Consider the following 18,143-nt stretch of genomic DNA (forward strand, 5'->3'; position numbering starts at 1 on the left):
TTAATCAGATGTGCCTTTTGTTTAGACGGCGACGGCGTTTTGGGGGCTTGAAAACGCAAAAAAGTGAAACCACCCTCCAGAGTGGAAATCTTAAAACGCTCCACTGTTGCGTCCCCATGTAAAGGGTGAAAACGCAAAATTCTGCTCGGCGTTTTCATCACAGGCATGCGTCAGCACAGGAAAATAACGACAATTTTTGCCAATTGAAGATGGAAAGAACGAATGATACACAGATTTACACGAATTGTGGACGAAATTTTTTTTTTTTTTTTAGATGTTCACAAACATAGGTGGGATAAACCAGAGTATCTGGAGAAAACCCAGTCCTGACCCTGAGGCCCTGTTTACACGACAACACTCACTGCAAAATATTTAATCGGATGTGCCTTTTGTTTAGACGTCGACAGCGTTTTGGGGGCTTGAAAACGCAAAAAAGTGAAACCACCCTCCAGAGTGGAAATCTAAAACGCTCCACTGTTGGTCCCATGTAAAGGGTGAAACACAAAAGTCTGCTCTGCGTTTTCATCACAGGCATGTGTCAGCACAGGAAAATAACAACAAACACGTCGGATTCCACAGACTTTTGCGTCACGGTATGCACGCAGATTTCCTCCCCAAAAAGGTCTAAAAACGCAAAATAAAAAGTAAGAACGCAACACCACTTTCGCGTTTTCTGTTCAGATCGTTTCCGTGTAAATGTAGCCTGAATCCATTCATTTTCTAGCATGAGTGCATCACGTCAGGAGGTGTTCTTCATTTTGGAGGCCAGATAACCCGTTGGGTAAGTTGAGGCCGAAGGGGCAGTTTTCGGGGAGTATGTGTTGAGATGTGACGGGGTTGAGTGGACGTTCTGGGCAGCTGTTTTCCCTGTATGGGGGGGAAGAAGGGGGATCTTGAGCTGTGACCAGATTTGCCCTGAGAGGGGAGACGGGGTTGAGTGGATGTTCTGGGCAGCTGTATAGGTTTTTTCTGGATGGGGGGAAGGCGGGGTGTCTTCACTTTGTCTTTGGACTCTGTCTGTGGATTGGTGGATGTTAGTACGATGCGCCTTTGTCTTGATGTACAACCAGTCTGAGGCTTGATCTCAGGCTTTATTTTAGGCTTGATCTCAGGCTTGATCTCAGGCTTGATCTCAGGCTTGATCTCAGGCTTCATCTCAGCCTTCATCTCAGCCTTCATCTCAGCCTTCATCTCAGGCTTTACCTCAGGCTTCATCTCAGGCTTCATCTCAGGCTTCATCTTAGGCTTTATCTCAGGCTTTATCTCAGGCTTCATCTCAGGCGGGGGTCGACGCTTTATGGAGTTAGTGGACATGGCAATTAAATTCTTCAACAAGTCTGTTGGGTTTGTCAACCTCCCCTCATTCACACTCCTCACCATTTCTACAAGAATACAATTTTCGCGAAACAAGTCATAGAATGTTTTGTCTTTTGTCCTGATATTTCGGATATTGTCTTTATAATAATTTACCTTCTGTGATTCATAAACCCTTCGTATCATGTAATTGTTAAGTTCCTCAAGCTCATCAATACTTACCCTAGTACACTCGAGTTCCTGCTGTACTTCTTTGTCTCCAGTTTCTTGTTCCCCCTTGGCCTCCTGGAGTTTTGCCCCCACCCGCTGTTGGACTAAAAGATCTTTGGTGTGTACCAGCTCTTCCTTCAACTGTGCCTGGTCCTTGTGTGCAGTGCGCAAACATATGTCCAGTCTTAACTCTGCGTCCTCCAGCTGACTTTTCACTTGTTCCAACTGTTTTTTCACAGCACGATATTTCCTCCCCAAATTGACGATCTCAGAGTCCTTTGAAATGACCTCAGTTTTGTGGTCTAAGATTTCACCAGTTAAAGTCTCATTTGTTTGCTCTAACTCACTGATTTTTGACTGAACTGTGAACAAGCTTTTAACCAAAGTCTCATTTGTTCTCTCTAACTCACTGACTTTTGACTGAGCTGTGGACAAGTTTTCAACCAAAGTCTCATTTGTTCTCTCTAACTCACTGATTTTTGACTGAGGTGTAAACAACTTTTTAACCAAAGTCTCATTTGTTTTCTAACTCACGATTTTTGACTGAGCTGTGGACAAGTTTTAACCAAAGTCTCATTTGTTCTCTCTAACTCACTGATTTTTGACTGAGGTGTAAACAACTTTTCAACCAAAATCTCATTTGTTCTCTCTAACTCACTGATTTTTTGACTGAGGTGTGAACAAGTTTTTAACCAAAGTCTCATTTGTTCTCTCTAACTCACTGATTTTTGACTGAGCTGTGGACAAGTTTTTAACCAAAGTCTCATTTGTTCTCTCTAACTCACTGATTTTTGACTGAGCTGTGGACAAGTTTTTAACTGAAGTTGCATTTGTTCTCTCTAACTCACTGATTTTTGACTGAGCTGTGGACAAGTTTTTAACCAAAGTCTCATTTGTTCTCTCTAACTCACTGCTTTTTGACTGAGCTGTGGACAAGTTTTTAATGGTGAGATCTCCTGTAACCTTTTGAGTTGAAATCTGCATTTTTAGCCGTCCTACCTCAGCCTCCACATCCTTCATCTGATTCCTCATGTCAGTGATTATCTGGTCTTTTTCATGGCTGAATGCAATAGCTTCATCATCTAGGTTTTTAAGTTTATGTTTCAGGTCATTGACCTCCTCTCCCAATGTTGTTATGATGACACGCTGTTTTTCTGACTCTTTTTGCTGACAATCTATTTTCATGTCTTTTTCTTTACAAGCCTCAGTTGCCACATCAGCCCTTCGATCTGCGTCTATTACGTACTGTTTTTGTTTCTCAAGCTCAGCAGTGAGTTGGCAGTTCTCTCTTTTCAATGTATAGTTGTTTGTCTTCTCAATATCAAGCTTTTTTTGATATCTTTTAATTTTATCTCTCAGCTCCTGGGCTGTTTTGTCTACTTCCTCAAGTTTATCTGTTGTTTCGTGACAGCGTTCACCTTCAATTCTCAACTCATGTTTTGTTTTGTCATGTTCAGTGTCCTTTGTTGTACCAGCTGTTTCACTTCTTGTACTGACTTGCATTTGCACTGTTTATAGCCTGAGAGCTCTTCAACCTTATGATTCAAAGTCTGATTTTCCATTTCCAGTTTTTCATTTTCCTCTTTGATTTGGCTGAACTTCTCCAGTTGCTTCTCCATTTGCTTTCGCATCGACTTCTCCACATAGTATTTGTTATTGATCGACTCCAGATTCAGAATTCTCTGCTCTAAATCAGTCTTTAGATGGGTTTTCTTGCACTTATCGTTAGCTGAGCTAGCCTCAGCCTGCTGCAGTTCATGTTTGAGGTTGTTATTAAGCAGTTTCAGTTCTTTAACGTTCTGCTGCAGTTTAGCATTCTCCGTCTGTAGTTTTTTCAAATAATTTTCATTTTTAATAGAGGAGGCACTTTGTCTCTTCAAATCCTTGTTTTCGTCAAATAGCCGTTTCTCAGTTTTCTTTGTCCTAGTTAATTTGGACTCTTCCTGATGTACACTCATTTTTGTGCAAGTATTTTTATTACCGTACTTGAAATGAAGTGACTCAGTTTGTAGTGTATTTGTCTCTGTGTAGACCGTGTGTTCTACATAAAATAGGGGCTATTTACGTATGTTAAGTATGAACAATTAAAGATCACAATTAATGATCATCACACAGCAGTGTGGGGTTTTCCCTCTCAGTAACCAGCCAGTAATGCTGTGAGGATTTTCTACTTGAGAATTCAGAACTATGGTCTATATACACGGCAATGATGACATCATAGTGATGTCATGCATTTCAAAGGACAATGCCAAAGTCACACCATCATCATGATGTCATCCCAATGATGTCATCATTGGGATGACATGCATTTCAAAGGACAACTACCCAAGAATTTAGTTCATTAGTTATTTTAACAGCACACACACGTACACGAGAGTAGTTTAGTTTATACAGACTATAGCATTATACCCTCCTCTGACCCTCCCTCTGGTCATCCAGTTCGGCCACTAATTTTGGATGCTTTCACCCCAATTTCCCTGCAAGACAGTGATCTAGTTGGCAGCCTAAACACCTCAGCTAGTCCAGTTGATTTACCTACTTCTGTCCTCACAGCTCTCTGCTATCAGGCTGTGTCCCAATTTATTTTAAACATGCGGTTGTTCAACCACTTCTGAAAAAGTCTAACCTTAATCCTTCAGCTTTCCTGTGGCGTACCCCACGGGTCTGTATTGGGTCCATTGTTATTTTCCTTATACATGCCTCCATTAGGGCACATTATAAAGAAATTCAGTTGTGTTTCTTATCATTGTTATGCTGATGACATTCAGTTATATGTCTCCTGCAAACCTGACAACCTAACCAACCTTGTTGTTCTGCAAAACTGCTTGTCCACCATTAGTGAGTGGTTGGCAAATAATTTCCTCCAGCTGAACACTGATAAAACAGAGGTTCTGATCATTGCACCTGACAGCCTAGCTCCCAAAATTGCCCAGAATTGGCTTTCCTTCATCAGCTGCTCAGTCTAAGCTAAAAAATCTTGGTGTTAATTTTGACCGAACCATGCGCTTTGAGGAGCATACAAAGTCTTCGGTACATGCTTGTTCTTTCCAGCTCAGAAACATATCAAAGCTCAGGTCCATTGTGTCCCGGCCCGTGCTGGAAATGATTATACATGCCTTTGTGTCTTCTCGGTTAGATTATTGCAACGCACTTTTCACATGTCATGTCATGTCATCACCTCTGAACCGCCTCCAAATGATCCAAAATGCTGCAGCCAGGTTACTGACCAGATCCAGCAGGATGACCCATATCACACCCATCCTTCATTCCTTACACTGGCTGCCTATTAAGTTCAGGATTCATCAAAATTAATTATTATTAATTAAATAATCATCACGTACAGAGCATTTCATCATCAGGCACCCGGCTACATCTGTGACCTAATCCACCCCTACAACACCAGCAGGCCTCTTAGGTCTTCAGATCAGAGCTTACTGACTGCCCCCCGCTCCAGACTGAAGACAAAAGGTGATTGTGCCTTTGATGTAGTGGCTCCAACTCTTTGTAACTCTCTCCCTCTATGTCTTCAGTCTGCAAGCTCTCTACAAGTTTTTAAAAGTAATTTGAAGACACATCTATTCAAGCTTGCTTTCATTGTATGATGAGGTTGTTGAATGTTGTTAACACCATCTTTATTGCATGGTACTGTTGTTGTTTATTAGAATATTTTCATAATTTTTACTGTTGTATTAATTGCTTGTTGAACTGTAATTTTGTGAAGCACTTTGTGAATTTTATTTCTGTGAAAGGTGCTATACAAATACATTTATTATTATTATTATTATTATTATTATTATTATTATTATTATTATTATTATTCATTACTACACGCTTACCATCATGCATTAAAATCTGGAACCATAGCCCCCTCTTGGAGAGAGACTACTATAGTACAGTGATACATAAAGATGGCAAAGATCCCACCAAATGCCAAACATACAGACCGATCTCATTATTGAATACAGATCTTCGAATCCTAACAGCTATTCTGGCAAGACGTGTCAATATAATTACTACAGAAATTATCCATCCCAATCAGACAGGGTTTATAAAGGGAAGATACTGTGGAGACAACATCAGAAGGCTGTTAAATTTAATGACACACCCAAAAATTAAAGAAGAGGAGTCAATGATATTATCCCTACAGTAGATGCCATGAAAGCATTCGATCAAGTATCCTGGCAATACCTTATTCAAACTCTGAAACGATTCCAATTTGGCCCGAACTTCATCAAATGGATACAAACCTTGTATTCAGATCCACAGTCTGCAATTAAGGTGAACGGATTTCTCTCAGACCGCTTCACTCTGACGTGGGTGTAGACAAGGTTGTTCACTATCTCCTTTGTTATTTGATATCAGTATTGAACCATTAGCACAGCTGATTAGGGATAATGATAATATAAGGGGGGTTACAATAAACGGAGAACAGCATAAAATCTGTATCTTACAAAACCTGTAACAACAATACCATGTTTAAAGGACATCATTTTCACTTATGGATACTTCTCGGGCTACAAATTAAACATGGACAAAACAATGGCCATGGACATAGGCGGCAACATCTCAGATACAACTAAATTGCAGAGTGGGTTTAAATGGCCAGTAGATGGCATCAAATATTTAGGTATTCATATACCACCTTCATTAGAAAAACTATACGATTTCAATTACAAAAGTTTAATTTATAACACTAGTAAGGACTTAGACTGATGGTCAATACTGCCCCTATCTCTGCTGGGCTGCATTGAGAGTGTCTGTATGAATGTGCTGCCTAAATTACTATATTTGTTTCAAATGTTACCTATTGACATCCCCAAAACTACATTTGACAAATTGGACAAACTAATTTCAATATTTATCTGGCAGAGAAAGCGACCAAGAATCAGATTAAAAGTGTTACAGTCATCTAAAGCAAAGGGAGGGCTCAAACTACCTAATCTGAGATACTACTTTTGGGCTGTGCAACTAAAACCGCTAATAATATGGCTTCAGGACTTATCATATACACGCTGGCTCAATATTGAAAAGAGTTCATGTGAAAGACCTTTACAGGCCTTGCCTTTCCTAGATGTCCATCCAAGTAAAATAAATATGGGTGATTGGACCAAAATTACATTAAAAATATCGAAGACAATAAAATCTACACTTGGGCTGCCTAAAACAATTTCAGCACTTACAAACATTGGATATATGAATGATTTTGGGCCCTCTAAATTAGATACAGGCTTCAGGAAATGGTCTGAGTATGGACTCACCAATTTACATCAACAACTTTAAATCATTTGTGCAGCTGTCGGAGGAATTTAAGATACCAAGCACAGATTTCTTCAGATACTTACAGGGATTTCTTATTAAAACACAAAGACTAGGACAAAGTTACTAAACCAACACTAATTGAAGAGTTATTGATTAAAGTACAAACAAAAAAATGGGATAAGAAATTAATAAGCTGTTGTTACCAAATATTCCTGGGCATGAATTTGAATAATACTGCACAGGTTAAGGAGAGATGGGAAATTGAAATTAATTCCAACATATCACATGATATGTGGGAGGAAATTTGTACTGAAGTACATCTGGTAATTAATTCAAATGTATGGAGAGAATTTAAATGGAAGGTCGTCATGAGATTCTTTCGGACACCTGAAATTACAGCTAAATTTAGCACTACACACTCAAATAAATGCTGGAGAAACTGTGGCCCACACATTGGTAATCAGACCCACATACTCTGGCTATGCCCAAAACTGGAAGCATTCTGGAAGGAAGTGTTTGAAACGCTTAATAAAATATTTGGTGGAAATATTACAATGGACCCAATGGAAGGAATGGAAGGAAGAGCCAAAAAATATCTCTTACAGATAGCCTACTACTAGCAACAGCAATTAAATGCATAAGGTGGTTGAAGCCCGACCCCCCAACACATAATATGTGGACTGAAAAAATAAAGGAAATATATCAAATGGAACAAATAACATATTTCCTGAGGCTCCAAAAACATATATTCACTAACAGGTGGAGCCCTGCTTTGGGTATACTGATATAATTTTATTTATTTTATTCCATCTTGCTTTATTCTATTTTATTTTATATTTTTCTTTGTCACTGTAGTCTCAGTCTCTTTTGTTGTACCATAACTGTTACCTTGTGTATGATTATGATTCCGTACATGATATTGAATGAAACTAAGGCCCAATTCCGATTCTATTTTTCATCCCTACCCCTACCCCTACCCCTACCCCTAACCCTACCCCTAGCCCTTACCCTTGAAACGGAGCTACAAGGAGTAGGGTTGAAAGTCAACCCCTACGAATTGGGACACCACTTCAACAATCACATACGTCATCAGTCGTCTCTGCTGGCTTTCACATAAGCAGACGGGACGAGCTTTTGCCACAAATCCTCTATTCAGAACCACGTTAACTTAATAAAATAAAATAAAATTTAATGAAGAATGATCGGTTCATTGTAAAACATTTATTTATTGATGTAAATGTGGTGATTTCTGTATAGGCTACAGATCCCCCAGGCAGTGCTGCTCCTGTGTCCAAAACACATGAAGCTTCACTTTTAATTCAAACAAATTAATGCGACAATTGTTACATTTCATCAATGAGACCAGCATTTATCTCCTAAAAAGAATGTAACTACGCGGCGGTAAACCTTTAAAACCCTGTGGGTAAGTTAATTAGCGGTCGTCTTTTCTACCGGGACGAGGTCGGGAGGTTGGCCGGCTGACGAGCTCTCCGGACGGGGTGGTGTCTCCGTGACGAGCCGCTGATCTGCTCCACAGGTGGAGGCTCCAACGTGGAGCTTCACTTCTCCGAAAAACATCGGAGCAAACGTCTAAACAGCCGTCATTTGGATAAACCGACCGCACATTGGGGATCTAAACAGCTACTTTCTCGCATGAAAAAATATTAAAACTTAACAAAATGACGTAATAACAGCGCTACAGTGAGAAATAAAACAGCTGCCGGTTGCCGCAAGATGCATTCTGGGAAACTTGCCATAGCCCTCGGTCCGTAGTGTGCCCCTGAAAAATCTCCGTTTCGAGGGCGAGATAGCCCTACCCCTTCCCCCTAACCCGGAGAATCGGAATTCGGCCTAAGTTCCAAAAAAAAAAAAAATCGTCAAAAAAATATTGCGATACTTATGTGAATCATTTTTTTCTCCCACCCCTAAATGGTAACCTAACTGAAACTAAAATAGAGCGTTTGGTCCTTTTTCTTTATTCTTTTCCTCCTCAGCAGCTGCTCAGACATTTTCCAGCTTCCATTTCACAGACATTTAGAAATAAAAGTGAAAATACTTAATCTGATACATACAGGCCACATTTTAGATGGTAATGTGAACAGCCAAACAAAAAAATCGGATCTGAGCAAAAAATCCGCCTTAAATGACATCAGGCTTAAAGTGGCGCTTTTCAGAGTGCAGAAGAATGCACGCACATATTAACAAACACTCGGATTGGCTCGAACAAAGCTGTGCAACAGAGAACAGAGTCATGTTTGCAGTGGATTCTCAAAGATGTCTCTTTCTGATACCACTCCGGAGAGGTATCAACTTCCAGCTTGGAATTAGTTTCTGGTCATCATCATGCACAGTATCATCTGCAGTCTGTACATTTTATGTATTCTCATCTCAAGAGCACACTTCAACCTTACTCGAGTTTAAACTGTTGAAATCACTAAAAGCTATTATCAAAGTCAATGCTTTAATGCTTTAATTCAGTCACTGAAAACAGTCCTTTTTTTTTTGATGTTCACAAACATAGGTGGGATAAACCAGAGTACCTGGAGAAAACCCAGTCCTGACACTGAGGCCCTGTTTACACGACAACACTCACGGATGAAAACGGCAAAATATTTAAAGCAGAAGTAAGCGGAATGTTTGTGTTAATAAGTCTTAAATAGTTATATCTTCCGACGGCAATCACTTATATAGAGTGTTTGGTCTGAAACATGGGTCTGTCAGTCACTCTGCTCTGCTGTAAGCCGAGGAGAAAACTTTCCTTGTATCCTACAACCTTTATCCAATGAGGAGAGAGAACGACATAAAGGGGCGGTCCTCTCTGTGTGTGCAGCCAAGGGATGCGCGTGAATGTGGTGACGTAGGGACGAGGGCGGGGACTGCTAACTCCATCGGCTGACAAGAAGTTAGCCAAAATGACCGGACCGCTTACTTCTGCTTTAATCAGATGTGCCTTTTGTTTAGACGTCGACGGCGTTTAGGGGGCTTGAAAACGCAAAAAAGTGAAACCACCCTCCAGAGTGGAAATCTTAAAACGCTCCACTGTTGCGTGCCCATGTAAAGGGTGAAAATGCAAAAGTCTGCTCTGCGTTTTCATCACAGGCATGCGTCAGCACAGGAAAATAACAACAATTTTTGCCAATTGAAGATGGAAAGAACGAATGATACACAGATATTGTGGACAACAATTTTTTTTTTTTTTTAGATGTTCACAAACATAGGTGGGATAAACCAGAGTACCTGGAGAAAACCCAGTCCTGACCACTGAGGCCACTGTTTACACGACAACGCTCACTGCAAAATATTTAATCAGATGTGTCTTTTGTTTAGATGGCGATGGCGTTTTGGGGGCTTGAAAACACCGTGCGTCAGCACAGGAAAATAACAACAAACACGTCGGATTCCACAGACTTTTGCATCACGGTATGCACGCAGATTTCCTCCCCAAAAAGGTCTAAAAACGCAAAATAAAAAGTAAGAACGCAACACCACTTTCGCGTTTTCTGTTCAGATCGTTTCCGTGTAAATGTAGCCTGAATCCATTCATTTTCTAGCATGAGTGCATCACGTCAGGAGGTGTTCTTCATTTTGGAGGCCAGATAAGCCGTTGGGTAAGTTGAGGCCGAAGGGGCAGTTTTCGGGGAGTATGTGTTGAGATGTGACCAGATTTGCCCTCAGAGGGGAGACGGGGTTGAGTGGACGTTCTGGGCAGCTGTTTTCCCTGTATGGGGGGGAAGAAGGGGGATCTTGAGCTGTGACCAGATTTGACCTGAGAGGGGAGACGGGGTTGAGTGGATGTTCTGGGCAGCGGTATAGGTTTTTTCTGGATGGGGGGAAGGCGGGGTGTCTTCACTTTGTCTTTGGACTCTGTCTGTGGATTGGTGGATGTTAGTACGATGCGCCTTTGTCTTGATGTGCAACCAGTCTCAGGCTTCATCTCAGGCTTTATCTCAGGCTTTATCTCAGGCTTTATCTCAGGCTTTATCTTAGGCTTCATCTCAGGCTTTATCTCAGGCTTCATCTCAGGCTTTATCTTAGGCTTCATCTCAGGCTTTATCTCAGGCTTTATCTCAGGCTTTATCTCAGGCGGGGGTTGACGCTTCATGCAGTCAGAGGACAAGGCAATTATATTCTCCAAAAACTTTGCTGGGTTCGCCACCTTCCTTTCAGCCACACTCCTCATCATTTCTACAAGAATACAATATTCGCGAAACAAGTCATATGTTCTCCTGTTTGTTGTCTTGATATTATTGATATTGTCTATATGTAGTAACTTCGGTGATGCATAAATTCTTCGTATCATGCAATCGTTAAGATCCTGAAGCTCTTCAATACTTAACACAGTACACTCAAGTTCCTGCTGTACTTGTTCGGAATTTTCCTGTAAACTACAAGTAGATTCATCAATTTTTCTTACTTCTTTGTCTCCCGTTTCTTGTTTGACCCCCATGGCCTCCTGGAGTTTTGCCCTCGCCCGCTGTTGGATTAAAATATCTTTGGTGTGTACCAGCTCTTCCTTCAACTGTGCCTGGTCCTTGTGTGCAGTGCGCAAACATATGTCCAGTCTTAACTCTGCATCCTCCAGTTGACTTTTCACTTGTTCCAACTGTTTTTTCACAGCACGATATTTCCTCCCCAAATTGACGATCTCAGAGTCCTTTGAAATGACCTCAGTTTTGTGGTCTAAGATTTCACCAGTTAAAGTCTCATTTGTTCTCTCTAACTCACTGATTTTTGACTGAGCTGTGAACAAGTTTTTAACCAAAGTCGCATTTGTTCTCTCTAACTCACTGATTTTTGACTGAGCTGTGGACAAGTTTTTAACCAAAGTCGCATTTGTTCTCTCTAACTCACTGATTTTTGACTGAGCTGTGGACAAGTTTTTAACCAAAGTTGCATTTGTTCTCTCTAACTCCCTGACTTTTGACTGAGCTGTGAACAAGTTTTTAACCAAAGTCGCATTTGTTCTCTCTAACTCACAGATTTTTGACTGAGCTGTGGACAAGTTTTTAACCAAAGTCTCATTTGTTTGCTCTAACTCACTGATTTTTGACTGAGCTGTGGACAAGTTTTTAACCAAAGTCTCATTTGTTTGGTCCAACTCATTGATTTTTGACTGAGCTGTGGACAAGTTTTTAACCAAAGTCGCAATTGTTCTCTCTAACTCACTGATTTTTGACTGAGCTGTGGACAAGTTTTTAACCAAAGTCGCATTTGTTTTCTCTAACTCACTGATTTTTGACTGAGCTGTGGACAAGTTTTTAACCAAAGTCGCATTTGTTCTCTCTAACTCACTGATTTTTGACTGAGCTGTGGACAAGTTTTTAACCAAAGTCGCATTTGTTCTCTCTAACTCACTGATTTTTGACTGAGCTGTGGACAAGTTTTCAAGTAAAGTTTCATTTGTTCTCTCTAACTCACTGACTTTTGACTGAGCTGTGGACAAGTTTTTAATGGTGAGATCTCCTGTAACCTTTTGAGATGAAATCTGCATTTTTAGCCGTCCTACCTCAGCCTCCACATCCTTCATCTGATTCCTCATGTCAGTGATTATCTGGTCTTTTTCATGGCTGAATGCAATAGCTTCATAATCTAGGTTTTTAAGTTTATGTTTCAGGTCATTGACCTCCTCTCCCAATGTTGTTATGATGACACGCTGTTTTTCTGACTCTTTTTGCTGACAATCTATTTTCAGGTCTTTTTCTTTACAAGCCTCAGTTGCCACATCAGTCCTTCGATCTGCGTCTATTACGTACTGTTTTTGTTTCTCAAGCTCAGCAGTGAGTTGGCAGTTCTCTCTTTTCAATTTATAGTTGTTTGTCTTATCAATATCAAGCTTTTTTTGATATCTTTTAATTTTATCTCTCAGCTCCTGGGCTGTTTTGTCTACTTCCTCAAGTTTATCTGTTGTTTCGTGACAGTTTTCACCTTCAATTCTCAACTCATGTTTTGTTTTGTCATGTTCAGTGTCCTTCTGTTGTACCAGCTGTTTCACTTCTTGTACTGACTTGCATTTGCACTGTTTATACCCTGAGAGCTTTTCAACCTTATGATTCAAAGTCTGATTTTCCATTGCCAGTTTTTCATTTTCCTCTTTGATTTGGCTGAACTTCTCCAGTTGCTTCTCCATTTGCTTTCGCTTCGACTTCTCCACATAGTATTTGTTATTGAGGTGCTGGTTTTTTGACTCCAGATTCAGAATTCTCTGCTCTAAATCAGTCTTTAGATGGGTTTTCTTGCACTTATCGTTAGCTGAGCTAGCCTCAGCCTGCTGCAGTTCATGTTTGAGGTTGTTATTAAGCAGTTTCAGTTCTTTAACGTTCTGCTGCAGTTTAGCATTCTCCGTCTGTAGTTTTTTCAAATAATTTTCATTTTTAATAGAGGAGGCACTTTGTCTCTTCAAATCCTTGTTTTCGTCAAATAGCCGTTTATCAGTTTTCTTTGTCCTAGTTAATTTGGACTCTTCCTGATGTACACTCATTTTTGTGCAAGTATTTTTATTACCGTACTTGAAATGAAGTGACTCAGTTTGTAGTGTAATTGTCTCTGTGTAGACCGTGTGTTCTACATAAAATAGGGGCTATTTACGTATGTTAAGTATGAACAATTAAAGATCACAATTAATGATCATCACACAGCAGTGTGGGGTTTTCCCTCTCAGTAACCAGCCAGTAATGCTGTGAGGATTTTCTACTTGAGAATTCAGAACTATGGTCTATATACACGGCAATGATGACATCATAAGTGATGTCACACATTTCAAAGGACATTGCCAAAGTCACACCATCATTATGATGTCACACCATCATTATGATGTCATCATAGTGATGACATGCATTTCAAAGGACAACTACCCAAGAATTTAGTTCATTAGTTATTTTAACAGCACACACACGTACACGAGAGTAGTTTAGTTTATACAGACTATAGCATTATACCCTCCTCTGACCCTCCCTCTGGTCATCCAGTTCGGCCACTGATTTTGGATGCTTTCACCCCAATTTCCCTGCAAGACAGTGATCTAGTTGGCAGCCTAAACACCTCAGCTAGTCCAGTTGATTTACCTACTTCTGTCCTCACAGCTCTCTGCTATCAGGCTGTGTCCCAATTTATTTTAAACATGCGGTTGTTCAACCACTTCTGAAAAAATCTAACCTTAATCCTTCAGCTTTCCTGTGGCGTACCCCACGGGTCTGTATTGGGTCCATTGTTATTTTCCTTATACATGCCTCCATTAGGGCACATTATAAAGAAATTCAGTTGTGTTTCTTGTCATTGTTATGCTGATGACATTCAGTTATATGTCTCCTGCAAACCTGACAACCTAACCAACCTTGTTGTTCTGCAAAACTGCTTGTCCACCATTAGTGAGTGGTTGGCAAATAATTTCCTCCAGCTGAACACTGATAAAACAGAGGTTCTGATCATTGCACCTGACAGCCTAGCTCCCAAAATTGCCCAGAATTGGCTTTCCTTCATCAGCTGCTCAGTCTAAGCTAAAAAATCTTGGTGTTAATTTTGACCGAACCATGCGCTTTGAGGAGCATACAAAGTCTTTGGTACATGCTTGTTCTTTCCAGCTCAGAAACATATCAAAGCTCAGGTCCATTGTGTCCCGGCCCGTACTGGAAATGATTATACATGCCTTTGTGTCTTCTCGGTTAGATTATTGCAACGCACTTTTCACATGTCTCAATTTATCACCTCTGAACCGCCTCCAAATGATCCAAAATGCTGCAGCCAGGTTACTGACCAGATCCAGCAGGATGACCCATATCACACCCATCCTTCATTCCTTACACTGGCTGCCTATTAAGTTCAGGATTCATCAAAATTAATTATTATTAATTAAATAATCATCACATACAGAGCATTTCATCATCAGGCACCCGGCTACATCTGTGACCTAATCCACCCCTACAACACCAGCAGGCCTCTTAGGTCTTCAGATCAGAGCTTACTGACTGCCCCCCACTCCAGACTGAAGACAAAAGGTGATTGTGCCTTTGATGTAGTGGCTCCAACTCTTTGTAACTCTCTCCCTCTATGTCTTCAGTCTGCAAGCTCTCTACAAGTTTTTAAAAGTAATTTGAAGACACATCTATTCAAGCTTGCTTTCATTGTATGATGAGGTTGTTGAATGTTGTTAACACCATCTTTATTGCTTGGTACTGTTGTTGTTTATTAGTTACCATTAACTAATATTTTCATAATTTTTACTTTTGTATTAATTGCTTGTTGAACTGTAATTTTGTGAAGCACTTTGTGAATTTTATTTCTGCGAAAGGTGCTATACAAATACATGTATTATTATTATTATTATTATTATTATTATTATTCATTACTACACGCTTACCATCATGCATTAAAATCTGGAACCATGGCCCCCTCTTGGACAGAGACTACTATAGTACAGTGATACATAAAGATGGCAAAGATCCCACCAAATGCCAAACATACAGACCGATCTCATTATTGAATACAGATCTTCGAATCCTAACAGCTATTCTGGCAAGACGTGTCAATATAATTACTACAGAAATTATCCATCCCAATCAGACAGGGTTTATAAAGGGAAGATACTATGGAGACAACATCAGAAGGCTGTTAAATTTAATGACACACCCAAAAATTAAAGAAGAGGAATCAATGATATTATCCCTACAGTAGATGCCATGAAAGCATTCGATCAAGTATCCTGGCAATACCTTATTCAAACTCTGAAACGATTCCAATTTGGCCCGAACTTCATCAAATGGATACAAACCTTGTATTCAGATCCACAGTCTGCAATTAAGGTGAACGGATTTCTCTCAGACCGCTTCACTCTGACGTGGGTGTAGACATAATATGTGGACTGAAAAAATAAAGGAAATATATCAAATGGAACAAATAACATATTTCCTGAGGCTCCAAAAACATATATTCACTAACAGGTGGAGCCCTGCTCTGGGTATACTGATATATTTTTATTTATTTTATTCCATCTTGCTTTATTCTATTTTATTTTATATTTTTCTTTGTCACTGTAGTCTCAGTCTCTTTTGTTGTACCATAACTGTTACCTTGTGTATGAAACAGCAGATATGATGATTATGATTCTGTACATGATATTGAATGAAACATAGATAAAAACTAAGGCCCAATTCCGATTCTATTTTTCATCCCTACCCCTAGCCCTACCCCTAGCCCTTAACCCTTGCCCTTGAAACGGAGCTACAAGGAGTAGGGTTGAAAGTCAACCCCTATGAATTGGGACACCACTTCAACAATCACATACGTCATCAGTCGTCTCTGCTGGCTTTCACATGAGCAGACGTGACGAGCTTTTGCCACAAATCCTCTATTCAGAACCACATTAACTTAATAAAATAAAATAAAATTTAATGAAGAATGATCGGTTCATTGTAAAACATTTATTTATTGATGTAAATGTGGTGATTTCTGTATAGGCTACAGATCCCCCAGGCAGTGCTGCTCCTGTGTCCAAAACACATGAAGCTTCACTTTTAATTCAAACAAATTAATGCGACAATTGTTACATTTCATCAATGAGACCAGCATTTATCTCCTAAAAAGAATGTAACTACGCGGCGGTAAACCTTTAAAACCCTGTGGGTAAGTTAATTAGCGGTCGTCTTTTCTACCGGGACGAGGTCGGGAGGTTGGCCGGCTGACGAGCTCTCCGGATGGGGTGGTGTCTCCGTGACGAGCCGTTGATCTGCTCCACAGGTGGAGGCTCCACCGTGGAGCTGCACTTCTCCGAAAAACATCGGAGCAAACGTCTAAACAGCCGTCATTTGGATAAACCGACCGCACATTGGGGATCTAAACAGCTACTTTCTCGCATGAAAAAATATTAAAACTTAACAAAATGACGTAATAACAGCGCTATAGTGAGAAATAAAACAGCTGCCGGTTGCCGCAAGATGCATTCTGGGAAACTTGCCATAGCCCTCGGTCCGTAGTGTGCCCCTGAAAAATCTCCGTTTCGAGGGCGAGATAGCCCTACCCCTTCCCCCTAACCCTCGTCTGAACCAGAATTGGGACACCCCTACCACTTCACGTGAACGCGCAAAACGAAGGGTTAGATAGATAGATAGATAGAGAATAGAGAATACTTTATTCATCCCTAGCAGGGAAATTCAAGTTAGTCCAGTAGCTCACACAACAATGACAAAAAAGATGAACACAAAAAACATTTTAACAAGTGTTATATAAAACGATTGCAGCAGGAACAAATGATCTCTTAAATCTTTCGGTTCTGCAGGTCAGGGAGATGAGCCTTTTGCTTCGGCTGCTCCTCTGACCTGAGAGGGTTTTGTGTAGAGGGTGTTGGGGGTCACCCAGGATGGTCTTCAACTTACACCCCATCCTCCACTTAACCACAGCCTCTACCAGCTCCGCTCCCTAGTTATCATCTGACGAAGTTCAGCATCACATCAGGTCCATAAAGCTCTCCCTTTGGCTCTGTGCTAAAACAAGGGATGGCTTCATCACTTGTGTCATAATCAGATATGTTTACGTGAACTATCCGAGCAGTAAACTCCGTGAAACAGCTGATAGAAATGCGCACAGCCGTCTACAGGCGGCAGCGCGCAGTGATACGGAGGGAGAGAAAATAGCGCCAAGCGATTGCGAGGTCAGACTTTTTCATGGACAACGGTTTTGTGATGCAAATGTATCACTCTTTTGAATGCATATTGTTTTGAGAAGAAAAACGCTTTATTTTCGTGACCCCAGCCAACTAGCCGGACTACATTCGTCAGCACCGAAACCAGGCCGGAACTCCGCTCACGGGACGCAGTCCGGGGAAAGTCACCGTCACAGCAGGTAACTGCTTATGGGGATGCCATATAGATTCATATAAAAAGACCTGAACTATCCCTTTAATGCTTTAATTCAGTCACTGAAAACAGTCCTTTTTTTTTAGATGTTCACAAACATAGGTGGGATAAACCAGAGTACCTGGAGAAAACCCAGTCCTGACACTGAGGCCCTGTTTACACGACAACACTCACGGATGAAAACGGCAAAATATTTAAAGCAGAAGTAAGCGGAATGTTTGTGTTAATAAGTCTTAAATAGTTATATCTTCCGACGGCAATCACTTATATAGAGTGTTTGGTCTGAAACATGGGTCTGTCAGTCACTCTGCTCTGCTGTAAGCCGAGGAGAAAACTTTCCTTGTATCCTACAACCTTTATCCAATGAGGAGAGAGAACGACATAAAGGGGCGGTCCTCTCTGTGTGTGCAGCCAAGGGATGCGCGTGAATGTGGTGACGTAGGGACGAGGGCGGGGACTGCTAACTCCATCGGCTGACAAGAAGTTAGCCAAAATGACCGGACCGTACTTTCTGCT

The 18,143-nt window shown here is 40.7% G+C and overlaps 2 protein-coding genes across 3 annotated transcripts in view; both read right to left on the reverse strand.

Annotated features, from left to right (window-relative positions):
* iqsec3a (IQ motif and Sec7 domain ArfGEF 3a) overlaps nt 1–18,143 on the reverse strand; it is a 143,243-nt gene that overhangs the window by 37,959 nt on the left and 87,141 nt on the right. The gene's annotated exons all lie outside the window — the stretch shown is intronic.
* Nucleotides 10,364–13,320, reverse strand: LOC146962590 (uncharacterized). Its single transcript, XM_085769904.1, has 3 exons — nt 12,139–13,320; nt 11,198–11,586; nt 10,364–10,879 (listed from the first exon to the last, which is right to left on the reverse strand). The coding sequence occupies exons 1-3, from the start codon at nt 13,259–13,261 to the stop codon at nt 10,364–10,366; spliced, it is 2,028 nt and encodes a 675-aa protein (XP_085626030.1). The 5' UTR covers nt 13,262–13,320.

This window comes from Trachurus japonicus, chromosome 23, assembly GCF_045865225.1.
Source record: "Trachurus japonicus isolate A0001 chromosome 23, Traja_1.0".
Classification (NCBI taxonomy): Eukaryota; Metazoa; Chordata; class Actinopteri; order Carangiformes; family Carangidae; genus Trachurus; species Trachurus japonicus.

Bases quoted from the DNA above. Each gene is read 5' to 3' on its own strand.
- LOC146962590 (XM_085769904.1), bottom strand. From the start codon at position 13,261: ATGAGTGTACATCAGGAAGAGTCCAAATTAACTAGGACAAAGAAAACT. The intron at 11,587-12,138 runs GTGAGTTAGAGA...ACTTGTCCACAG, and splicing joins CACAGCTCAGTCAAAAATCA to CTCAGTCAAAAATCAGTGAG. The intron at 10,880-11,197 runs GTAAGAAAAATT...GACTGCATGAAG, and splicing joins AAGAAACGGGAGACAAAGAA to CGTCAACCCCCGCCTGAGAT.